The sequence below is a fragment of the Rhamphochromis longiceps genome, linkage group LG16 (genome assembly GCF_057381845.1).
Source record: "Rhamphochromis longiceps isolate RC_006_pf linkage group LG16, R_longiceps_female_GT1.1, whole genome shotgun sequence".
NCBI classification, from domain to species: Eukaryota; Metazoa; Chordata; class Actinopteri; order Cichliformes; family Cichlidae; genus Rhamphochromis; species Rhamphochromis longiceps.
The window spans coordinates 2,720,093-2,745,556 of record NC_140572.1 but is presented as its reverse complement, the minus strand read 5'-3'; the positions used below and the strand labels follow the sequence as shown (position 1 = coordinate 2,745,556).

At 42.5% G+C, this 25,464-nt stretch overlaps 1 protein-coding gene across 4 annotated transcripts in view; it reads left to right on the top strand.

The window, feature by feature from the left end:
- The window catches only part of LOC146650368 (titin-like), a 218,405-nt gene that overhangs the window by 145,023 nt on the left and 47,918 nt on the right, over window positions 1–25,464 (top strand). For all 4 annotated transcript variants that reach the window (XM_085383775.1, XM_085383778.1, XM_085383776.1 and 1 more), the window contains 36 exons: window positions 26–340; window positions 578–801; window positions 2,942–3,092; window positions 3,180–3,461; window positions 3,600–3,902; window positions 4,388–4,693; window positions 5,670–5,951; window positions 7,364–7,551; window positions 7,772–7,883; window positions 7,990–8,128; window positions 8,929–9,092; window positions 9,179–9,330; window positions 9,488–9,644; window positions 9,758–10,039; window positions 10,275–10,574; window positions 10,836–11,129; window positions 11,443–13,447; window positions 13,581–14,268; window positions 14,394–14,658; window positions 14,841–15,167; window positions 15,280–15,564; window positions 15,689–15,988; window positions 16,068–16,370; window positions 16,511–16,786; window positions 16,890–17,189; window positions 17,274–17,576; window positions 18,527–18,826; window positions 18,912–19,199; window positions 19,299–19,601; window positions 19,884–20,186; window positions 20,268–20,573; window positions 22,860–23,147; window positions 23,598–23,888; window positions 24,032–24,319; window positions 24,404–24,991; window positions 25,318–25,422. In XM_085383775.1, the coding sequence (XP_085239901.1) occupies window positions 26–340; window positions 578–801; window positions 2,942–3,092; window positions 3,180–3,461; window positions 3,600–3,902; window positions 4,388–4,693; window positions 5,670–5,951; window positions 7,364–7,551; window positions 7,772–7,883; window positions 7,990–8,128; window positions 8,929–9,092; window positions 9,179–9,330; window positions 9,488–9,644; window positions 9,758–10,039; window positions 10,275–10,574; window positions 10,836–11,129; window positions 11,443–13,447; window positions 13,581–14,268; window positions 14,394–14,658; window positions 14,841–15,167; window positions 15,280–15,564; window positions 15,689–15,988; window positions 16,068–16,370; window positions 16,511–16,786; window positions 16,890–17,189; window positions 17,274–17,576; window positions 18,527–18,826; window positions 18,912–19,199; window positions 19,299–19,601; window positions 19,884–20,186; window positions 20,268–20,573; window positions 22,860–23,147; window positions 23,598–23,888; window positions 24,032–24,319; window positions 24,404–24,991; window positions 25,318–25,422 (11,763 nt within the window). The remainder of the gene's footprint in view (window positions 1–25; window positions 341–577; window positions 802–2,941; window positions 3,093–3,179; window positions 3,462–3,599; window positions 3,903–4,387; window positions 4,694–5,669; window positions 5,952–7,363; window positions 7,552–7,771; window positions 7,884–7,989; window positions 8,129–8,928; window positions 9,093–9,178; window positions 9,331–9,487; window positions 9,645–9,757; window positions 10,040–10,274; window positions 10,575–10,835; window positions 11,130–11,442; window positions 13,448–13,580; window positions 14,269–14,393; window positions 14,659–14,840; window positions 15,168–15,279; window positions 15,565–15,688; window positions 15,989–16,067; window positions 16,371–16,510; window positions 16,787–16,889; window positions 17,190–17,273; window positions 17,577–18,526; window positions 18,827–18,911; window positions 19,200–19,298; window positions 19,602–19,883; window positions 20,187–20,267; window positions 20,574–22,859; window positions 23,148–23,597; window positions 23,889–24,031; window positions 24,320–24,403; window positions 24,992–25,317; window positions 25,423–25,464) is intronic.

Genomic DNA, 25,464 nt, shown 5'->3' with positions numbered 1-25,464 from the left:
GGATAACAGCCCTGTCCTCTTGCAGCTGTCCCCGGTCAGTGTGAGAAGCCCACTGTGACCGAAGTCTGTCTGGAGTCAATGACTGTCAACTGGGAAGAACCCAAGTACGATGGCGGGTCCCCCGTCACTGGCTACATCATCGAGAAGAAGGAGACCACTGCCAAGCGCTGGATCCGTGTCAACCGTGAGCCCATTAGGGCACTGCCACTGGGCAACAACTGGGATGTCACTGGGCTACTGGAAGGGGCCCTATACCAGTTCAGGGTCATTGCTGTCAATGCTGCTGGCTGTGGACTGCCCAGTATACCTTCTGACCCCATACTCTGCAGAGACCCCATCAGTAAGACAGAAGTTATTATTGTGTTAAAGCATGTTAGCAGCAACATTGCAACAGAGATTAGATCCTGTTAAATAATTCTCGAGCAAAACTAAAATAAATGATCCCAAATGAAATGTCAAACTCCAGACAGCAAATTGTGTTGGTGCTGAAACATGTTTTACCATTGTGTATGCTTCTAATCACATTTGTGATTTAGCAGAAACTGGAGCTTTACAGTATTTCAATTTGTGCATGCAGAGCCTCCTGGACCGCCCACTCCAAAGGTAACAGACTGGACAAAGTCTACAGTTGAGCTCGAGTGGATACCGCCTCTGGTGGACGGAGGGTCAAAAGTCACAGGCTACATTGTGGAGTTCAAGGAGGTGAACAAGGAGGAAGAGGAGAAGAAAGCTCAGAGGAGGCTACTCCTGAGTGTAGCTGAAGAGGAGAAGGAAACAGAAACTGAAGAGGCCTGGGAGAAGGTAAAAAGAGAAACAGATTGTGACCAGGTGTTCGGCGGGGTTATAAAAGAAATCGAAAAATGACAACGCCACCTAGGGGAATTTCACCCCCAGGAAATATACATTTAAGAAAAATAGATAAAAGGAATAAAAAGAGGCCGCACAGATTCGAGGATGCACACCGAGGCAGGTTGGCTCCAATATTAATACAGTTTTATTTACGGTTAAAATAAATAAAATATTAGAAAGCAAAAGGTAGCGTCGTTGTTGACAGTGTCCTCAAGTTAAAAATAAAACAATCATGGAACTTGGACTTACCAGCAGCCGTGGACCCAAAAGAAAATCACACAAAAAGAAAATCACTACAGCCCACCCGGTGCTGTGCAAAAGAAAGTGTGAAAACGACCCCCCACCTGAGGTCCCAGGGCCACTGGCACGTCCTCCGTCCACTGAAATACAACACAGAGCAATACGTTAAAAGAATAAAAGGACACTGAGCGTCAGGCTCGCTACAGATCATAAAAACTAAAACCAACTGTGATTACTTTAATAAAAGACACACACACACACACACCAAACTGGAAGGCTTGCGCCCCACGAGTCAAACTACAACTCGTGCTGGTGGTAATTGTCCAGGTTCAAAATAAAATGGGCAGCAAAACACAGCTGATTTCCCACTTACTACTACTTACTTCCGAAAAGAAAACCTAATTTCTGCAGTTCAATAGGCTTCTGAACAAATGTAAACTTTTTAACATTATGCAAAATTGCAAAACGCTCAGCTGTGTCTCTAATAAAACCTCTGTAATTTGCTCTGCTTCAGTTCAGCAGCATCAGGTAATGTTCATTTATTGATTAATAGTTTTCTTCCTTCTTTTTTGATCTACTGCAGAATATTTTTGTAAAATCGTTTTTCTGTTTTAGCCTCAGCTACGTTGACACAAAGGCATCTGCTGTGATGCTCACACCTTAGATAAAGTCTCGAAAGTGTCAGCTTCCTTTTTATGGTTATAAAAATATGTAAATGTACTGATCTATGATCTGAATTATACTATTGACTGAGTGTCTGAGGCTAACAGTTACACAGTCATACCAAGACTCTGTCCTGATAGTTTCCACTTTCTCTTTTGTATCAGAGATACTGAGACAATATTCAGGATAAATAACCATGAAAACAATTTATTCAGTTTAGAGGTTTACACATCACATCATTATAATCACAGAGCCCGTTTCACTTGAATCGTCCACTTGATGGCGCAGTAGAGCAAATGAAGCATCACAATGCTTCGAACCATGAGTCGACCGGTTGGATGGAAGCTTCAGTTCATCTCACCATCACTACCTGTAGCTGTCATATGATCTACTCGCTTGCTGATCAATCCGTCGCGGTGTGCCAGCATTTACTGCTGCTTTGCGCCAAACGCACGGGAGGAACGATCCAGAAAAACACCGGCTTAGCTTTATACGGGCTGACAGCACCCTGCAATCAATATGCAGGAGGGTTCCCAATTAACCTAGTTGCGCAGGAGAGAGCGAGGGCGGTAGAGCGAGAGAGAAAGAGGAAAAGACTAACATAAGACACCAATGCATTAAATCTATGAAGAGATAGAGCACTATGGTTGTAATGATGCAGTAAAATAATGTAATCTGTGTATATATGTAAATGGTAAATGGCCTGCATTTGTATAGCGCTTTTCTAGTCCATAGGACCCCAAAGCGCTTCACACTACATTCAGTCATTCACCCATTCACACACACATTCACACACTGGCGATGGCAAGCTACATTGTAGCCACAGCTGCCCTGGGGCGCACTGACAGAGGCGAGGCTGCCGGACACAGGCGCCACCGGGCCCTCTGACCACCACCAGTAGGCAAACACGGGGTTAGTATCTTGCCCAAGGATATTTGACATGCAGCCAGGATGCAGCCTGGGATCGAACCACCGACCTTCTGATTAGTGGCTGACCTGCTCTGCCACCTGAGCTACAGCCACCCACATCTTTACTTTACAGAGTGACATCAGTTGCTCTGAACTCATCTTTAATGTTGTAATGTTGACTTCAGGATTTGAGACATCTCCACAAAGCCAATGAAGATCCAGTATGTAGTGTTTTTAACATGATTAAATGAACGTTAATTTGCATTTCGCCTCTGCCCAGGCAAAGGACACTGAGATCAGAGGAACTAAATTTGTGGTGGCTGGCCTTAAGGAAGGTGGTCTGTACCGCTTCAGAGTCCGAGCTGTGAATGCTGCTGGAGTAGGAGACCCTGGATTAGTGTCTGAGCTAATTGAGGTCAAAGACAGAACAAGTAAGATACAGATCCAACTTTAACATCTGGCAAAGCAATATTTTTTGTCAATAACACAAACGTAAAAATTGTCCCCGTCTCGTGCAGTTCCTCCTGAGATGGATCTTGACGCCTCAGTGAAGGAGAAAATCGTAGTCCATGCCGGTGGCACCATCCGCATTATCGCCTACGTGTCCGGCAAACCTGCCCCACAGATCACTTGGTGCCGGGATGACAGTGAGGTGCCCAAAGAGGCCGTGGTGGAGACGACAGGCATCTCTAATTCACTGGTCATTAAGAACTGCAGACGCCAACACCAGGGCATTTATACACTAAGTGCAAAGAACGACGGCGGAGAGAGGAAGAAGGCGGTCATTGTTGAGGTCCTGGGTGGGTAATCACATTCACCTCAAACAATTTGAACATGCTGATGCATAAAGAGCTGTCCCATCCACTTTCTTAACCACGTATCCAAGTAGAATATGGAAGCTTTATGTGCAGAGTCTGACTCCGTCCTTATCTCTACAGACGTTCCTGGACCAGTTGGTCTTCCCTTCGCTGGAGAGAACCTGACCAATGACTCCTGCAAGCTGACCTGGTACTCCCCTGAGGATGATGGCGGCTCAGCCATTACCAACTATATTATTGAGAAGAGAGAGTCAGACCGCATGGGTTGGACCTCTGTATCTTACACAGTGACAAGAAACAATGCTGTAGTACAAGGACTCATCGATGGCAAGGGCTACTTCTTCAGGATTGCAGCTGAGAACATCATAGGCATGGGACCTTTCGTCGAGACCGACAAGATGGTTCTCATCAAAGATCCCATCTGTAAGTCCAACATGTAGTAACCTGAAAGGAAAAGAGTCCCTTATTTAACATTTTAGTTGTAACTTCTTTACAATTTTAAGGGTAATCACCAAACTAGAAAAAACATAATAGGAGTTATTACTGAATTGTTATATACAAAGTTTTTTCTTAAATCCTCATTTCAAAGTTGCAACTATTAGGCATGAAATCTAGAAGACGCTGATTTTATGTCGTTTTAAAAATTAATTAATTCATCAATTAATTATTACAAATTTGTTTTAAATCTATGGAAGCGCAAAAATAGTTTTTCAATTATATACTTTCAATAATTTGAATGTTAATTATAACCTGGAAGTAAATCTTTTTTACAAGTCAACTCCTCACAATTTGTGCAGAATATCTACAGGAAAACAACAACAACCGCTCGTGAGGCACGAAACCCTTTGACAGTCATTTGGGTAGAACAAAAAAAAACTGCTGTCACTCTGTGTTTGTATCTTCTGCAGCTGTCCCAGAGCGTCCTGAGGATCTAATCATCACAGCTATTACCAAAGACTCCATCTCCGTCACCTGGAGACCACCCAAATATGATGGTGGTGCAGATGTGACCAGCTATGTCCTTGAGTCCCGAATGATAGGCCATGACAGCTTTGTGAGAGTAGGCGGAGAGGACAAGCTGATGGACAGACGGTTCACACTAACTGGGCTGAAGGAAGGCTCAAGCCATGAGTTCAGAGTCTCAGCTGTCAACCAGGTGGGACAAGGCAAACCATCTTTTGCCACCAAACCTGTGCAGTGCAAGGATGAACTTGGTAAGTGACACAACATGACAACATTAATTTTATCATAAAAACTAGTGACTCACCAATGTGAAAACCAAGGATGGTAACTATGATTCAACATTGCTTATGAGGTATAACAGTTGTTTCAGCAAGTTGGTTTTGGGATGTAATTCGAGGTTTGTCAGTGTTTTGCCATGTAATGGCATAAAGAGATGTTTTAATGCTTCAGTTGTCAGCAAAGGCCAGAGCTTGTATGTTTTTATTCAGCCGTTCTATTCTGATAATGGAGATAACTTGAGTTTTCCTGGTCTCACGGATAAACTGATTAGATTCTGATTGTCAAAGATCACGGTTACCTTAATCTCACTAAACATACTTTTGGCCAATATGTTATTTGCTAATTATGAGAAAATTTAATACAAATATCTAAATGGCAGAGTCTCACCGTAGTGTGTGTGGAAGTCTTGTGTTAACCCTGCTTCTCCAAATAATGTGAAAAGACAAAATTATGACATTTTATATTCAAAAGGTCATATTCATGTGTAAAAATACATTTTTAGGTCAGGTTCTTCTAGGTCGTATTTGAGCAAATGAAGGGAAGTCCAAATATGGTTAGATACTGAACTGATGACATTCACTCATTTTTGAACCCCACCTTCATGTGTACAGATTGTGGGGTTTAAGCTACAGTATGTGTGAACATTCCTGTTGCCTATGTTTGTTCATACAGAATAACTGTAAATATATTTTTATTTTAAGTTATTTTTAAAGGCTTCAATGCATCTGTTGTATGATTTTCAACACACATGGACTGGAACTTGATCTTCGTGGTTGTTGTGGAAATACAATAAACAGGATTAAATAATTTGATATGAAGTAAGAAAATGTGACAAAATGTGCCATTATAACTGTTGTAGGTATGGAAATGGTCTTTTAAATCAGAGAAAATGATCTAGGGGAAGATTTTCAGCTGATATAATAACTAGCTTAACTGTTACCCCTGCAGAGCCACCGACTCTGGACCTGGACTTCAGGGAAAAGCTCATGGTAAAGGTGGGAGACACCTGCATGCTGTCGGGACGCTACAGTGGCAAACCGGCCCCTGCTATCACCTGGGCAAAGAATGATGAGGACCTGAAGGCAGATGAGGAAATCAGCCTCCACAGCACCACCCACCACCTCAGCCTCAACATCAGCAAGGCCAAGAGAGAACACAGCGGCCGCTATTGTGTCAGCGTGGAGAATGCTGCTGGCACTCGCTCGGGAATCTGCACCATCACTGTGGTCGGTGAGTCACAGCAAAGAGCTAATGACCTGACCAGCTGTGGAACTAACACAACACAAAAGTAGCATTGATCCGAACCAACACCTAACACCAGAAATGAAGGATATGTTAATGGATGTATCGAGATGAGTGATCAGCTGCTTGTACATGACTCAAAATCAAATCAGAGGTTTAAAAACTAAAATTCAGAAAAGGCACTTAAAACAGTGCCTCTGTCTGTCTGAGCAACCCGTTCTCACTCCCAAAGCGTAACATTTTACGCTAGGTGACAAATCGTCACCATATTACGTTTTCGGCTACCCACCACGTTCCTAAATGACGACCTCGGAAAAAGAGGAAATATGAGAACCGTCTGGACTGAACCTACACATGTTCGCTCTTTTTCTTCAAATCGCTTAGAAACACGCTATTTAACATCATTAAAGTCCTGGTTAAGGTCAGGAATAAGGTTATGGTCAGGGCTAGGGATAAGGTTAGGTTTAGGGCTGGAATACAGGGCTGGAACGTCTACTACCGCGGGAGCGTCATTGCACTGGATTCCAGCCATAACCCGCCGCGTACCATAAGAACGCCGAAGGTCTCCTTTCGCGTTCCTCAGGAACGCCGCGGGACATGACAAAACGTCGACATGTTACGCCTCGGGAGTGAGAACGCTCTGGTCTGAGCATTTAAGACCGAATGGCCACGTGTAGTCTGGAAAAAGTCAAGATTTTTTAGACTACTTGGATACACAACACATCAAAATCAGACAGAAAATTAGAGTAGTAAGTATACTGGAGCTGCAATATGGACCATAAGAGAGATTTATGGTATATTATCAGGAAAAATGAGTGACAGATCCACATATGAGGGGCCTGAAAGGCTCTCTCTTTTTAAATACTATAGGAAACAAAAATAAGCAATCTGAGGGTGACGTACTGTTTGGGCAATGTGCAACATATTCAAGATAAGAAGAGGCCTGGTTTTTTCGAGAACTTGTATATAAGGAGGAAAGTTTTTTATTTGATTCTGGGGTTAACAGGGAGCCACTGATGAGAAGCTAATATGAGAACATTATAGCCTCTTTTTCTAGTTTTCTTTTCTCGTTTCTTTTGCTGCATTATTTTGGATCAAGCGAAGGCTTTTGGGGGAACTTAGAACAACCTGATAACTACAGTAACTGAGCCTAGAAGTAAAAAAGGCTTGAACTTGTTTTTTAGAATTACTCTGAAACAGAATGTTTCTATACTGCAGAAATACTAATGCTTTAGACTTTAGATATTTTCCTTTACTTAGCATGTTGAACAAGTAACTGTTTAAATGTGTAATAAATGTTACATTTGAGTATCCCAGTATTATAACCTTTTATAAGCCAAGGCGTGAAAATAAATGAAGATTTTCATGTTGCTGATCGCTGTAAATTATTTTCCTGTCAGACCGTCCTCAGCCACCAGAGGGACCCGTAGAGTTCAACGAAGTCTACAGGAATTACATGGTAATCACCTGGAAGCCGCCTCTGGATGACGGAGGCTGTGCTGTCTCCAACTACATCATTGAGAAGAGAGATACCAACAGAGACCTATGGATGCCTGTCACCTCATCCTGTACCAGAACCACCTGCAGAGTGAGTAGAGATATTTTAAGCACAGAAAATGTTGGAAACAGTGACGAGAAGTGCAAATCTGGGCCAGACTTTTAGTATGCACCTTATATGTAAGAAGATCCTGTGAAAATCTTTGATAAAAAAGTTTGTTTGAAATGCCTGAATTTTTACCATTCTGTTTTTTTATTCTTTTGTTATCAAGACAATAGTACAAAGGCTTTGATTACTAATATCCTTTCAGGTGCCAAAGCTAATCGAGGGCCGGGAGTACATCATTCGTATAATGGCTCAAAACATCTATGGCATCAGTGACCCTCTTCTGTCTACAGAGAGTAAAGCTAGAGACATTTTCAGTAAGTGATATTCACAGAGAACGACACACAAAGCCAGCAAGCAATCCGCTTTTGTGTTTATAAAGTAAAAACAGCATGTAATTGCATTTCATTGTGTCTATTACAGAGACACCAGATGCTCCCAAGCAGCCTCTGGTGAAGGAAGTTTACCATGACTCTGCCCTAATCAGCTGGGAGCCACCTGCTGATGGAGGGAAACCAATCACAGGCTACATTGTGGAGAGGAAGGAGACCATGGCCAACAGGTTCATAAATACATATAACACTAATAATTTAGGGCCCAGGCAATGTTTGTAGGCTTTTCTTCTAATTGCTTTTTCGTGTACTTACACAGCCATGACTGGCATGTCAAAGTACACAATCCAGACTTGTAACACGCTTATGAATTATTAACAGCACATTTCAGCTAGTTGTTAAAGTTATTTGTTTTAGTTGCTGATAATGTAACTACTGCTCTGTGAGTGTGTAATGTTTTACCACTGGTCTTGTGTGGTGGGCACCAGTCTGTGGGAGCTATGTCAAACTCTTTCTTCCAGTGTGTGTGTGGCCTCACAAACTCTGATGCCACAGTCAGCCCAATGCCTAATAAATCAAACTTTTTTAGAAAACTGAGATTAAACCTGTTGCAACACAGCAGTGTGGTAGTTAGCTCTGTCACCCCAGAGCAAGAAGGACCCAGGTTTGAGTTTATTTGCCTGCCTTGTCTTTCTATGTGGAGTTTGCATGTTCTCATGCAAACCATGTGTTGTTGTTTTTTTCTGAGTACTCTGGCTTCCTTTATTCCTCACGTTAAAAAAATTTATGTTATTTATATTTATATAAATGCATTCTTACAAACAAATTGTTAGACTTCATCTGAATTTTCATTTCATTCCATTCGATTTCAGCGTTTTCAGTGGGAGAAACTCATCCAAGAAGTCACGTTGATGAGCAAGGAAATATTTCTCCAACTGAAAACGCATCGTCAAGATGAACAAAATCAACTTTCTGGAATTTACTTAGCTGACATGCATCAAGACATCAGCCTTTATGTTTCTCTTCTCAGGTGGGTTCGCTGCAACACAGAAAGAATCCATCCTAAGGTGGAGTATTGGGTGACCGACCTCCTGAAAGGCTGCGAGTATGAGTTCAGGGTCAGTGCTGAGAATGAAGTGGGAGCTGGAGACCCAAGCCCACCATCTAAACCGGTCTTTGCCAAAGATCCCATTGGTGAGTTGTTCTCTTACAATTACACTCCATGTTATTATTAGTGGATGTAAATGCAGCACAAGAATATTCCTTCTTCTTTTCCCTAGTGAAACCTAGTCCGCCAGTGAATCTAAAGGCTATCGACTTTACCAAAGAGTCAGTTACCCTGTCATGGGAGCCACCCACCGACACTGGCAGAGGAAAAATCTTTGGATACTTGCTGGAGTTCCAGGCAGCTGGAAAGGAGGAATGGCTCAAGGTGAGGAAGTTACCTTGAGCCATTGAGGCGAGAGATATAACATGTAGACCACCCCTACAACTACATTTAACCTTTTAATTTCTTCATTTCAATTCTAATGTTCTTTCTTTCTTTCTTTCTTTTTTATTTCACTGAATTTTGTCAATTTGGACAACAGGTGAACCAGACTCCAGACTCCTGCAAAGAAACCAAGTTTAAGGTTATCAACTTGGAAGATGGTGTTTTGTACCGCTTCAGAGTCATGGCTGTCAACGCTGCTGGGGAGTCCAACCCAGCCAACCTTACTGAGCCGATTAGAGTACAGGACAGACTTGGTGAGTTGTTATTTCAGTATCATAGAATGCTACATAATGCTACATATGTGTGTTGAGGTACTATAGTGTTTGTAGTCATTAATTCTCTCACTTCCTTCTTCTACATCTTTCAGAGCCTCCAGAGTTGATTCTGGATGCCGGAATGACCCGAGAAATTAAAGCCATGGCTGGCACTCATATTGCTCTGATAGCCGGCATCAAAGGTGTCCCATTTCCCACTGTCACCTGGAAGAAGAATGACGCAGAAGTTCCCCCTCGGGCAGATATCGAAACCAACCAGACAGGCACCAAGCTGGAGATGAGGTTCTGCCATCGTGGTGACTGTGGAGATTACACCCTAACTGTGGAGAATCCAGCAGGAACCAAGACTGTCACCTGCACTGTGCTAGTTCTTGGTAAGTACGGAATTATTTGTAGAATTGGATTATTAACTAAAATTCAGTGGTGGTTTGAAGGGACACATCTGGAGCTGAATCGTCTGTGTGGTTTTTAATTTTGAAAAAGTGACTGTGATTAAGCACATTTTATTTTTGTGAGCCATCACCCCTGTGATACAAAGTCAGTTTCATTTTTGTGTCTTCCCCTAATGAAGGATCAGACTTTAGTGATGTTCTTTGTATGTTTCTTCAGACAAACCTGGTCCTGTACAGCACCTCCGTGTGTCTGATGTCAGGAGTGACTCTGCCTACCTGTCCTGGAAAGATCCAGAGGATAATGGTGGTACTCGCATCACTAACTTTGTGGTAGAGAAGAAAGACACAGCTTCCACTCAGTGGGTCCCTGTCTGCTCTACATCAAAGAAACGCAGTATGATGTTGAAGCACCTGATGGAGGGCACGTCCTACTCGTTTAGAGTTGCCGCTGAAAACCAGTTCGGCCGCAGCGAATATGTCGAGACACCAAAGGCCATCAAGGCAATGAACCCACTCTGTGAGTAACAACACAGTGACTATTTATCCTTCAAATTCATCTATATTATTTTGGTGTTGGAAAATTCCACAGATGCTTGTTTAATCATCCAAAATCTTACCTGGCGTAGGGTTTTCTGGCGATGCTATTCCCAGATTATGAACAGAATCAACTTTCTGGGATACTAAAAATAAATTTCCTTAAGCACCAAAGAAAACTGTGTTGCACAAAGAGTGAGTAGTTGAAGCCTGAATCGCTCTCATTTTGCTTTCATCCCTCCAGTCCCTCCTGGTCCTCCCAAAGACCTGCATCATGTTGATGTGGACAAGACTGAGGTATGGTTAGCATGGAACTGGCCTGATCGCAATGGAGGAAGTGAAATCATAGGCTTTCTGGTTGAGTACCAGGAAGAGGGAGAGAAAGAGTGGTATGAATGGAAAACTGTCAGCATCCCTGAGAGTCATGTGACTGGTCTGGAGGAAGGAAAAACCTACCGCTTCAGAGTGAGGGCTGAGAATGCCATTGGCCTCAGCAGACCTGATACCACAGTGCCTATCCTCTGCCAGGAGAAACTAGGTAGGGCAGAAGACAGTATTTGCATGACCCCTATTGGATTTCACATATAACTAATAGCATGAAATTAGTGTTCCAGTTGTTTGTTTTCACCTGAAATTAGATATTTACTTAATAGTGTAGGAATTGTGGTGCAGATGTGTGTTCCATGATAGTGTCTCGAGTGAGTACTTAGAATTAGAGGAGGCAGATGATCTTAATGAAAAAAAGAAACTGTTGATAAGGCTGGTAAACTGGTAAAGTTTGAATAATTTAACTTTGTTTCATATTTGTTTCATATGAGTCTAGTAATGTGAGGTGACCTCTTTTTGCACAGTGCCCCCAATTGTTGAAGTTGATGTTAAACTCACTGAAGGCATCATTGTGAAGGCCGGGACTACCATCAGACTGCCAGCTATAATGAGAGGAATCCCTGTCCCAACTGCCAAGTGGTCCATCGAAGGAGAGGAGATCACCAGCCAGGGCAACATTAAGATTGACACTGATAATTTCTCCACTATTCTCAGCATTAATGAGTGCACCAGAAACCACACTGGAACCTACCTGCTCACTGTGTCCAACCCAGCAGGAACCAAGACGGTGGCCTTAAATGTCACTGTACTCGATGTTCCAGCTGCTCCGATTGGACCTGTCAACATATTGGAGGTCATGCCAGATTCCATGACAATTGAATGGCGTCCTCCTAAAGATGATGGTGGGAGCCCTATAACCAATTACATTGTGGAGAAAAGAGAGTCCAACAAAGAGACATGGGGAGGTGTGAGTTCTGGTAGTCTTGCAACGCAGCTCCGGATCGCTCGCCTTCAGAAAGGAGTAGAATATGTAGTCCGCATTCGTGCTGAGAACAAGATGGGCATTGGTGCTCCTCTGGAGAGCAAGCCCACTGTTGCTGAGCACTCATTCATGCCCCCTAGTGCACCTGGTAAGCCACAATCCTATGATACCTCAGAGGATGCTGTTACACTTGGCTGGACTATGCCCCTAACTGATGGTGGCAGTCAGATCACTGGCTACATCATTGAGCGCAGACACAAGGGAGGAAAGTGGATCCGTGTCAACAAGACACCTTGCAAGGACCTGAGGTACCGAGTCCTGGGCCTCTACGAGGGCAGCGAGTATGAGTTCAGAGTGTTTGCTGAAAATATTGCTGGATTTAGTGGCCCCTCCCCAGTCTCCGACCCCTGCAAGCCCTGCAGGCCCATCACTGTCCCGAGTCCCCCTGTCAATCCTAAAGTTAAAGATTACAGCAGGGCCACTGCTGACCTGGTGTGGACCAAACCTACCAAAGATGGAGGCAGCCCAATCCTTGGTTACACTGTGGAGATGAAGAAAGCTAGCGCTGAAGAATGGAAAAAAGTCAACCTGGATGACTTGATCAAGCAGTGTGCCTACAGGGTGAAGGGTCTGGAAGAGGGTGTGACCTATAGATTCAGAGTCTTTGCTTCAAACATGATTGGAGACGGGGAGCCAAGAGAAATCCCAGAATCAGTCACTGCTCAGGATATTCTTATACCTCCAGAGATTGAGATGGAGGCCACTTGTCGAGATTGTGTTACTGTGCGTGTTGGACACAACATCAACATCATTGGTTACATCAAGGCTCGCCCTGATCCTGAAGTTTTTTGGTCAAAAGAAGAGACTATTCTAGAGAACAGCAAACGTGTTACCATCCTGCAGAATCTTCCTTTAGTCCACCTAAAGATCAAGGAAGCTACAAGGAATGACCATGGCAAATATATTCTGAAAGCTTCAAATGAAGGTGGTGAGGCTTCCCGCACAATCACAGTTAATGTTCTAGACCGACCCAGCCACTGCCAGAATCTGAATGTGACCTATGTCACTAAGGGCTCATGCATGATCAACTGGGAGAGCCCTAAGGACAATGGTGGATCCGAGATCACCAACTACATTGTGGAGTGCAGAGAGCCTAGTATTAGCATGTGGTCTATGATCTCTTCCCACTGCACTAATCGTAAGATCAAGGCAAAGCTGATGGAAGGCCATGAGTACCTGTTCCGTGTCTGTGCTGAGAACAAAATAGGACCAGGACCCTCCGTGGAGATCAAAACTCCTACATTGGCCATGGACCCTATTGACAAGCCCGGCGAGCCTGAGAACTTCAGAGCAATTGACATTGGTAAGAACTATGTCAATTTGAGGTGGCGGAAGCCTGACTATGATGGTGGAAGCCCCCATCTCTCCTACAACCTGGAGTGTAAAACTAAAGATGCGGAGGAGTGGGAAAAACTCAACACCACTACTCTCACAGACACCTTCTTTTTGGCTGATAAATGTGTGGAAAATCAGACGTACACCTTCAGGTAGGTTACTTCATTTCTAATTTGTAATTACTGATTGTTTTGTTGGGTGTTTATCTGATCAGAAATTGTGTTCTGTAAGGGTTATCCAGCTATCTACCTTTATTTACCTTTTTTTTTACAATTTGTTATCCAGAGTGCAGACTGTCAGTGAAGGAGGTGAGAGTGCCTGGGTAAAACTTGCAGATATTCTGGTGAGGGAGGAGATCCAGAAGCCTGTCATTGACCTGAAGTTGGCTGGAACACTGACAGTAAAAGCTGGAGAGTCAGTCAGGATGGAGGCTGCTCTGAGAGGAAAGCCCCAGCCTGAGGTTAAATGGATGAAAGATAAGGCTACTGGAGACAATCCCAGAATAAGCTATGAAACTGGCCCAGACTACTCAAAATTTCTGATGACTAAGTCCAAGCGTAGTGACACAGGAAAATACATTATCACTGCCACCAACTCGGGTGGGACTTTCACAGCATATGCCAATGTTAATGTCCTGGATGTTCCCGGCCCAGTGAGAGACCTGAGGATTACTGGCATTGGAGCTGACAAGTGCAGAGTGGTTTGGGATGCTCCAGAGGATGATGGAGGTTGTGAGGTGGACAGCTACATTCTAGAGAAATGTGAAACCAGGAGGATGGTTTGGTCCACATATTCAGCCTCTGTGGTCACACCATACTGCAACGTCACTCGTTTGGTGGAGGGCAATGAATACATATTCAGAGTGCGGGCAGAAAACAAGATGGGAACTGGCCCTGCCATGGACAGTAAGCCTATAACTGTCAAGACTCAGTTCAACAAACCTGGACCCCCTGATGCCCCTGAAGTCACCAAGGTAAATTTTTGTATACTCTCTACTCGGTTTTATTTCAAATTGTGTCTCGTGGAAAACATTTCAACATCTTCAAGCTTTTATAACATAGTAATTAACATAGCTATAATAATTGGTTGTGATTAAAGGTGAGCAAAGATGAGATGACTGTGGTCTGGGCTCCTCCTGAGAATGATGGAGGAAAGTCAATCACTGGCTACATCCTTGAAAGGAAGGAGAAGAGGGCAGTGCGCTGGGTGCCCTGCACTAAGAGCCCAATCTCTGAGAGACGCATGAAAGTAACCAACCTGATTCCAAACCATGAGTACCAGTTCAGAGTGAGAGCTGAGAATGATGTCGGTCTGGGAGATCCCAGTAAACCCTGCAGACCAGTTGCAGCCAAAGATCCTATTGGTGAGTTTGCTGTCACAACTTTACTATTAAGAAGTTCAAGTGGGGGGGTTGTTTTGTTTTGTTTTTTTGTGGTAGAGCTGAAGAACATGTAAAATGCCAGACAATGGGGTTTAAGATTTGACAAGCTTCGTCTTTTATTTCTGCATTCATAATAAGTTTTGTTTCACTGTCTCCACCTACAGAGCCACCTGGTCCCCCTGCAGCCCTGAAGGTGGCCGACAGCACAAAAACCTCTATCACTCTGTCCTGGTCTAAACCTGTCTATGACGGTGGCGCCCCCATTATTGGCTATAGCTTGGACATGAGGCTGAAAAGTGAGGCGGACCCTGAGAATCCCACAGTGGGCTGGAAGAGAATTGATACTCATGGACCACTGGTGCTCACAGAATTTACTATTGGCCAGCTTGATGAAAAGCAGGAGTATGAGTTCAAGGTGTCAGCCCAAAACCAGGTGGGCTGGGGACGCCATGCTTATTTGAAGGAGGCAGTGTCTCCCAAGGAGATCCTGGGTAAGAAGTCATCAGATTCTGTGCCTCAATAAATGTTTTATAGTACAGTAGTCTTGTAAATTTTCCAAAAGCTGATGACACTAAACATTCATTTGTTTTTCATGTAAAACAGAGGCTCCAGAAATTGAGCTGGATGCCAGTCTGAGGAAAGGCCTTTCTGTGAGGGCTGGTTGTCCTATAAGGCTTTTCGCCGTGATCAGAGGAAGGCCTGCCCCCAAGGTTACGTGGAAGCGGTTGGGTGTGGACAATGTAATCCGCCGAGGTCACGTGGACCAGGTTGACACCATGTCCTTCCTTGTTATCCCTGAGAGCACCAGAGAGGATTCTGGAAAATATTCACTCACTCTGTCCAACTCAGCTGGAGAGAAAGCAATATTTGTCCGTGTCAAAGTCCTTGGTGAGAAACAAAAAACGAATGTCAAATGGTGTATTTTCTTTTAATAACTTTTAAACCCGTTTAAAAAGACTGGTCACTAATGAGGAGGCTGTCATGTCTTTGATTTAAAAAATTTTGTCCACAGACACACCTGGTCCGGTTGGCAGCCTGGATGCCACTGACATCACCAAAACAACAGCTCAACTCTCCTGGTTGCCACCAGAGAATGACGGAGGCAGCCTCATCCTCAATTACGTTGTGGAGAAACGAGAGGTTGATAGGAAGACCTGGACCAAGTGCACAGAGGACCTGAAGAAGACTAGCTTTAAGGTCACCAACCTTACACCTGGCATTGAGTATTACTTCAGAGTCATGGCCTGCAACAAGTATGGCATTGGAGTTCCTCAGGACTCACCCAGGTCCTACTTGGCTGTTGACCCAATCAGTAAGTTCCGTGTTCTTCTGACTCTGAATTTAGTCTGTTTTGTTAATTGTTCCTAATCCCTGCTTTGTTTTGGATTCAGGTGAGCCAGACCCTCCAAAGAAGATGGACGTGTTAGAGATCACCAAGAATAGTGCTACACTGGGCTGGCTAAAACCACTCAGGGATGGAGGTGCCAAAATCAATGGTTATGTGGTGGATTACCAGGAGGAGGGTGCACCTGAGGACAAATGGACACCATATTCTGTGGTCAAAGACCTGACTATCGTGGTAGTTGGTCTGAAAGAAGGAAAGAAGTATAAGTTCAGAGTGGCTGCTAGGAACTCAGTGGGAGTCAGTTTGGCTCGAGAGGCTGAGGGAATGTTTGAAGTTAAGGAGCAGCTCAGTGAGTAGACAAGTTTAAACATTTCCTCATACTAGTATGGATAATAGTAACTGAGACACTGTCATTTATGTAGGTCAATCAAAAAGTTTAAATCATCATGAAATACAGAAGTAACTATTGATATTTTGTCTTCCTCTCAGTGGCTCCGAAGATAATCATGCCTGACATTGTGACAGTCAGAGCTGGATCCAAGATGACGATTGAGGCTATTGTGGCAGGTAAACCTGCTCCTGTCTGCAAGTGGAAGCAGGGCAATGAGGATGTGCTAACCTCTGATCGCCTGTCCATTGTAAAGACGCTGACAACTACCTCACTTATTATAAAGAATGTCACAAGAAAGGATAGTGGTTACTACAGCCTGTCAGCTGAGAACAGTACTGCCAAGATTAATCAGATCCTCAAAGTCATCGTCATGGGTAAGTTAGAACGGAGACTTTTTACACCGCTGGTTCTTGTAAACACATCAGCAGTGCTTTGCCCTGCCTTCCATTATCAACATGTGTGCTGTCTGTGTCTCAGACATCCCTGGACCCCCTGAAGCTCCTTTGGAGATCACTGAACTGGACATGGATGCGTGCACACTGCTCTGGAACTCGCCACAGGAGGATGGTGGTAGCAACATCACCAACTACATTGTAGAGAAGTGTGATGTTAGCCAGGGTGATTGGATCACCGTTTCTACATCTTGCACAAAGACGAGCTTCAGAATGACCAAACTGACACCTGGCAAAGAGTACAGCTTCCGTGTTCGTGCTGAAAACAGGTTTGGCGTCTCTGGGCCTACCTACTCTGAGAAGATGATTGCCAGATATCCATTTGGTGAGCATTTGTATTCTAATATGTATCATAGCTTCCCAACATTACAAGAATAACATTATGTGTTAATGGCTTTTTTCCCCAAAGATCCTCCGAGTGAACCCAGAAACCTGCAGATAAACAAGATCAACAAGGATTTCGTCATCCTATCATGGGAGCGTCCCAGCTCTGATGGTGGGAGCCCCATCCGTGGATATTGCATTGAAAAGAAGGAGAGGAATAGCCTTCTGTGGGTGAAGGCTAATGAGACTCTGGTCAAAGCCACTCAGTACACCTGCACAGGCCTGATCGATGGCCTGGAGTACACCTTCAGGGTGTCAGCACAAAACCAGGCCGGACAGGGCAAACCTTGTAAACAGACAGACTTCATCACTGCCAGGACTGCTGTCGGTATGAACACTTCTTATAACTAGAAAAACATCATAATTTTTCTCACCATTTCACCATATTGTTGATAAATTTCAGTTAAAACCAATAGCACAAAAATGACAACTTTAAATTCAAAGAGCTCTTCACAACACAACTGCACTTTTATGTCATTCATGTTTTTATTAACTGGAAAAAATATCATATACATCATTTTATGTATGCCCTCTGTTGTTTTTAACATTTCCCAATCAGTTTGTTGAAGCTAGCAAACATTTGATTTTTTAAAAATTATTTTTAACCACGGAATAAAAATGTATCTCCCCTTTTAGATAACGTGCTCCATGTAACAAGGCTAAATATTTAATAGTGATTCAGTTCAGCAGCCCCAGGCCCTTTAATACATGTCAAACAAAAAGATAAGGAAATTTATTTTTAAAATACCTACTTCCGTTACAAGTTAACTAACCAAACACATCTGAAATACAGAAGCCCATTTTAGCCCTAACATTAAAGTGGTGAATTCTATTTTTCTGTCTATCAGTTGATCAATCAGTTACATTTTTTTTTTAATTATCAATCAATCAATGTCAACTCAACAGTAATATAGTAAAGTATATAACAGTAAAGCTAGGGAACCCTTCCTTTAAATAAACATGCTGTAGTTGATTTAATACCCACAAAAACTGAGGAGAAAGCAATTAAATGATTACAGATGCTGCAATTCAATGATAAAATCAGTAGTTTAATTATTCCATGTCAAAATCACCTACACAATACTCCCCACCCACAATCGTCTTTGACTCATATCAGAATGATTCAAATTCTACTTTTTCTGGTTAATATATTTTCTTTTTAATTTCAGGATATATTGCTATATATATTTGCACTCTTTTGCATTCAAGTTCATTCTTTGTTATTTAAACTGTATCGTCTACAACTGTTCATTTGTGGGGGGTTTTGTTTCTATCTAGACCCACCAGGAAAACCCGAGCCCATGGATGTGACCAAGAGCACTGTATCATTAGTGTGGGGCCGTCCAAAGCATGACGGTGGCAGCAAGTTGATTGGCTACTACGTGGAATATACAAAGCTTCCAGAAGAGAAGTGGACTCGCTGCAATGCCAACTGCATGAACATCCAGACAGAGAACTATGTGGTGACTAACCTACAGGAGGGTCAACAATACCAGTTTAGAGTCATCGCCAAGACCGCAATTAACAGCAGCCTTCCATCTGAGCTGTCTGACCCTATTCCTGTCATCGCAGAGAATGGTACAACTCTGCATAGTAACGAAAGTGATACACAAATACAGTCATATACAAATAATCATGAGGGTTTTTTTCCTCTTCTATGCAGTTGCTCCTCGTGTGGAATTAGGTGTTAACATGAAGAACCTGATTGTGGTGAAAGCTGGAGAAAATGTCTTCCTGGATGCTGAGGTCTTTGGCAAACCACTTCCCAAAGTGAGCTGGAAGAAGGATGGAGTACCTCTGGTCCTTGCTGAGGGAATGAAGATGTCCCAAAAGAAACATCTTCATCTGCTGGAGCTATACTCTGTCACCAGGAAAGAGACTGGGGACTACACTATCACAGCTGAAAATGTCAATGGCACCAAGTACGCCACCATAAAGGTCAAAGTACTCGGTAAGCTAAAGTTATGTTAGTTCATTTTATTGTAGTGCTTAAGCTAGCGTTTCATGTTTTGAGAGAAAAAAGCTTATCCTTGTGTTTTTTCTACCACAGACAAACCAGGCCCTCCAGCCTCAGTGAAAATTTCTAAGGTGTTTGCTGACCGTGTTAAGCTGCGATGGGTGCCACCACTTGCAGATGGCGGTTCTGAAATCACTAACTACATCATTGAGAAGCGTGAGACTAGCAGGGCCAACTGGGCATTGGTCACCTCAAACATCCATGGACACATCACTGACTGTTCAGTGGAGAAACTTATTGAAGGACACGAATATCAGTTCCGAGTCAGTGCTGAGAACCAGTATGGTGTGGGAGATCCCATTATGACTGATGCCGTCACGGTCAAGAATCCGTATGGTAAGAAAACTCACTGTATTCTACTTGAGGAGAATGAAATGAAAAAATGAAAGCATGCATGTTTTACTGACTGCATAAAGTCTCATATTAGCTTGACCATGTTTAAATCATTAAAATTACTGTGATTTGATATATATCTTGACATTTTTTTGCTTAAATTCAATTTTTCAAATTGTGAATTGTGTGACATGGCTAATGTGTAAGTTTTTTATTCCTTTATAACACCATGTTGATCAAAGTTGGTGTAGCCCATCAGAGAATTAAAACATTATCTCTTGTCAGATGTTCCTGGTCCATGTGAGCCACCTGTCATCACCAACATCACACAGAACTCCATGACAGTCAGCTGGAAGGCCCCAGCCAATGATGGCAAGTCTCCCATCCTTGGCTACATGGTGGAGAAACGTGAGGCCACTGAGCTGAGCTGGGCTAAGGTTAACCGCCGACCAGTCATTGATAGGACCATCAAGGCCATTCAACTGACTGAGGGCTCTGAGTATGAGTTCAGAGTAATTGCTATAAACAAGGCTGGTCTTGGGAAACCCAGCGACGCTTCAAATGGTGCCCTGGCTGTTGACCCTGTCTGTGAGTATCTGCTTTAAAACACACTTTCTAAATGAAAGTAAAACGCTTCAGACAACTAATTATTCATAAATAATTATTTAGATCCTCCCGGGCCACCTGCCTTCCCCAAGGTGGTGGACTCTACCAAGACGTCAGTTAGCCTTAGCTGGACCAAACCAGCATACGATGGTGGCTGTGAGATCATTGGATACTTGGTTGAGTGCAAGCGAGTTGATGCAGAGAGCTGGACAAGATGCAATGTGCCGAAGAAACTCCAGGCCACGAAATTCCTGCTGACAGGCCTGATGGACAACACTGAGTACCAGTTCAGAGTCACGGCTGTTAACAAGATTGGCTACAGTGAGCCCAGCGAGGTGCCTGGAAACTACATGCCTAAGGATATTCTAAGTATGTTCCCAGCTGTCTCTGATTCAACACTATTTAGATAAATAATTTCCAAAAGGAAAATTGTTTAGTTTACTGGTTTAATTTAATGGTTTTCTGTGGGGTGTTTCCACTGGAGATCAACAGCTTATGTCTAAATCATTGTTATGAATACGTGTGGCTATTGCTGAATCTCTAAAAGAAAAAAGAATTAAATCAAGAGGCAATATAAAAATCAATCAAGTTAGCTTGGCTTTGAAGGAGAGACTGTGTCAGCAAATACAGTAGTACACCTTATCTCTCATTACTATATCACAGTTTATCACTGTGAAAGAGGAACTCAATTTCATTAAATAACTTTAATGCATATGACATTATGGAGATCAGATTGTATGACTACTAACTGGCTCAGTGGTAATCGAAGAAAATGAAATAACCATTTACCTAATCCAACATAGAATTTCTCATATCAAGTCCAACTATTAGAAAAATTTGACCAACCAGCAATTTGCTAGCGTAATTGAAATTGCTGGTCTGGCCTTTGTGGTTATCTTTTTAATCTATATATTATATTACTTGTTTCCGCTAGCGAATTAACTTTATTAATTAAACATATTGTCAATAATTAGTATCATTCTTGGTGAACTTGATAAACTAAGACTTTCTTGGTATTAGCCAAAATTAACACTTAATATTTTCAGGAGGACAAATTAGCAAAAAGAGAGTACTGCCAAATGGGCAAGACAGATTAACAGAAGAAATAATGGCAACTAACAGACGACATAACAGTTAAGTTAGTCACTGTGATTAATGACCAGTGATGGGAATAACGGCGTTACAAGTAACGGCGTTACAAGTAACGGCGTTACTTTTTTCAGTAACGAGTAATCTAACTAATTACTATTCCTATCGTTACAACGCCGTTACCGTTACTAACAAGAAAATGCGGTCCGTTACTATTTCAACAAACAGACAGTTGAAGCTGTGTTCAGTTTACCGCATCTTATATCAGCTGCAGGAAGTAGCTGTAAGTAATCTGGGCGCTGCAGCTTTAAGCAGCTGCGCTTCCGCGGATGGTGATCACGATCACTGTCTGGCACAACACCTGGAGCACAGGGGGCAAAACAATGGCATGAGTGCTGCTGTTTGACTGAGGAAGAATAAAGTAGTCGTGGTCAATTACATGACCACTTAAAGACAAAGCAACAAGGTGACAAGGCCACGTAAAACCAGAGTCATGATAAACTATATATACGCAGCGTTTTTTCCTCAATACTTTCGTCACGTTTACTGTCTAAGGACAGCACAGCGAACACTCTCTGCTTATGAGCAAACAATAAGAAAAACAAAACAAAAACTGCCCGTTTGTGTTGGTGGGAAAATGCACCATGTGGACCAATGAAAAAATGATATGGCAACATGACATTTGGTTGTTTAGGAAGAGGCAGAAGTTTCAGGAGTGACGGCAAGAGAGAGAGAGAGAGAGAGAGAGAGAGTTTTGAGATGTGAGAGATTTGTGACGTTTAGCGTGTTTGGAGTGTGTAGTTAATGTGTTGTCTTGTGTAGTTAGTGTGTAGTTTTGTGTTGTGTGTCAGAACAATGAGGCGACTGCTGTCTCCAGGTAAAACAGGAGTGATACACCTGCTGCTGTCAGACCTGCAGGTATCAGGCTGTGATGTTCTCCTTTATAGTAGACAGAAATGATGTTTTTGCAGTGGCACAAATAATTTGTGGCATCTTATTGAAGAACAGCTGATTGTTCTGTAAATAGTTTGAAATGGTTATTAAAAAGAGGGTAAAAGGTAAATGGATGCAAATAACTTTGTTATTTGTAAAACGTGCATATGATTTAAACATTGACAATTTATATTTGCATTTAAAGTTATGAAATATGATTCATTAAACATGTTTGTGGTTGTTACAGTAAAAATATAACTTTTTCTACTCTGATTTTATGTTTTTTGTCTGATTTTAGATCAATTGTGTTAATACAGTTTGTCAAAATGAAAACATGACTGTAAATTCAGACATGTGAGGTTGTGCTGAAAAGGATGAGACCAAACAAAGTAAATAGTTTTTAAAGGTGAAATGTGGAGGAAACATCAAAAGTAGTTAAAATGGCCAATTATACCCTGGATTTTTTTAAAGTAACACAATAGTTACTTTTCAAGTAATTATTACTTTTAGAATCTTGTAACTCAGTTACTAACTCAATTACTTTTTTGAAGAAGTAACTAGTAACTATAATTAATTACCTTTTCAAAGTAACTTATCCAACACTGTTAATGACCCACCCTTTGTTTCCTCCAGTTGCTCCTGATGCTGAGCTTGACGCTGACCTGAGAAAAGCTTTGGTTCTGCGAGCTGGAGTAACCATGAGGCTCTATGTACCACTGAGAGGACGCCCAGCACCGAAGGTGACATGGACTAAAGTTGATGCTAATTTGAAGGAAAGGCAAGGACTACTGATCAAGACATCGGACTGGGACACCCTACTGATGATTGAGGATGTTAACAGATGTGATTCTGGCAAATATGTTCTGTCACTGGAGAACAGCAGCGGCTCTAAGAGCTACACCATCGTAGTAAAGGTCCTTGGTAAGAATTTCTGTCATATAAAATGTTGAGTACACACACTCCAGTGAGTTGTACTGTCACATGCAATGTAGACATGTAAATGAAACCAAGTAAGTGAAAAACCTTTTCACTGATTTATAGTTCAAATCTATCAAGAGGTTTTTCTTAACCTGCATCGAGCTGAAATACAATTCTTGAAATGGTGGTTTTAAAAATTAAACATTAAATGTATTAAATGGAGTCGAACCTAGTTTTCACCTTAAAATGTGTAAAAAAGTAGAACATATATATGATTATATAAGATATATCAGAAATATCAGCATGAAGAAAGAAAATGTTTTTTTTTAAATAAATATAGAGTGTACACATAGGCCTAATGTGTGTTTTCACTTCAGACATGCATTTGTACTCGTGCTTGTATAACTTTCTGAAAGCTATAAGGCAAAGAAATTGCTTCTCTTGCCCACTTAGATTCTCCGGGCCCACCCTTAAACCTGACTGTGAAGGAAACCTCCAGAACCCATGCCTGCATCACCTGGGATGCCCCACTGATTGATGGTGGTAGTCCAGTTAAGAACTACATCGTAGAGAAACGTTTGGCTGAGAGGAAAGCCTGGACCTGTGTGTCAGCAGATTGTCCTAAGATTTCCTTCAGGATCACCAACCTGGAGGCAGGACAGGCCTACTGCTTCAGAGTTCTAGCTGAAAATGCATACGGCATTGGAGAAGGCTGTGAGACCCCAGGCAGCATCAGGGCCTCTGGTAGTTACAAGATATTTGATACTTAAATTTAAATATACTCATGCTGTATAGCCACTGCATTCATGAGCTCAAAGAAAGACACTATATATGTAGCTAAAAAAACACAAACGTTCAACCTTCGTCCATTTGTCCTTCCTGTGCAGAGCAACCTGGTCCAGTGACAGACTTCAAAGCTCAGAAGACTACAAAGAACTCTATCACCCTGTCCTGGAAGAAGCCCATCAATGATGGTGGGAGTTTTATTACTGCATACATCTTGGAGCAGGGTGAAGGCGAGGAGAAGTGGAAGCAGATCCTGAAAGGCAAGAATACCTCACACACTATTGGAGAACTGACAGAAGGCAAGGAGTATTCTTTCAGGGTCAAGGCACTCAACGAGTCTGGAGAGGGACCACCCACTGAGCTCACTGCTGTTGCAAAGGACCAATTTGGTAAAAATGCCTTCATGCTATTCTTAGTTATACTAAAATTATAATGTTGAACTTTTTAATGATGATTATCCTTTTGAACTTCAGTGCTACCCGACTGCAACTTAAGTGATCTGCACGATGGCTGCTGTGTGGTTAAGGAGGGCAGCACAACACGCATTAACATCCCCATCACTGGAGTTCCAAACCCCACTGCTACCTGGAAGAAGGGCGATATGGGAGTGGGTGATACTGGCCGGATGTGTGTTGAAGCATCTCAGGGCATCACCACCTTACTGATTAGAGACTCCCAGAGAGGAGATGCTGACACCTACACTATAAATGTCAGGAACAGTGCTGGCTCAAAGGACTGCAAGTTCCAGCTGAAGGTGGTTGGCAAACCCGGTATTTGCACTGGACCCATTACGTTTGATGAGATAACTGCCGATGCCATCACACTAGAGTGGGGACCACCCAAAGATGATGGTGGTGCAGAGGTGTCTAATTACATTGTGGAGAAGAGGAGAACAACAGATAACAAGTGGACTACAGTGGCTTCTGCCATCCAGAAGACCACCATGAGAGTGATCAGACTCCATGACGGGATAGAATACATCTTTAGAGTGTTTGCTGAGAACAAGTATGGGGTTGGAGAACATCTGAGGTCTGACCCAGTCGTTGCCCAGCATCCTTTCAGTAAGTATGGCCATTGTCTACTACCACTGTTAATTTATAACTGATTATACTTCAGATCTTTTTGTCTTGTCAAGACATTGTCTCTAATTTTTTTTTGAAAAAGGGCAAAATTATCTCTAGTAATAACATTTAGTGCTCATTATAAGACCTGATGTATTTGTTTTACAAATGTACTTTTAAAATACTAGTAAATGAAATGAAACTATAGCTTTGTTTAGGGATTTTTTAAATCAGTCTTTCTCGTGTAATGACATCATCTGCATTATACTGAACTGATTTTATTACACATATTAATGTCTTCCTCTCGCTTTCTCTTCTTCCTCCAGATGTTCCCGGGGCACCTGCTCCACCAGAAATTGTGAGCATCAGGCATGAATCAGCCATCCTGACTTGGGTTGATCCAAAGGACACTGGTGGTGCCCCAGTTACTGGTAACAAACAGTGATCAATGTACATGCTAAGTATGAGCAAAC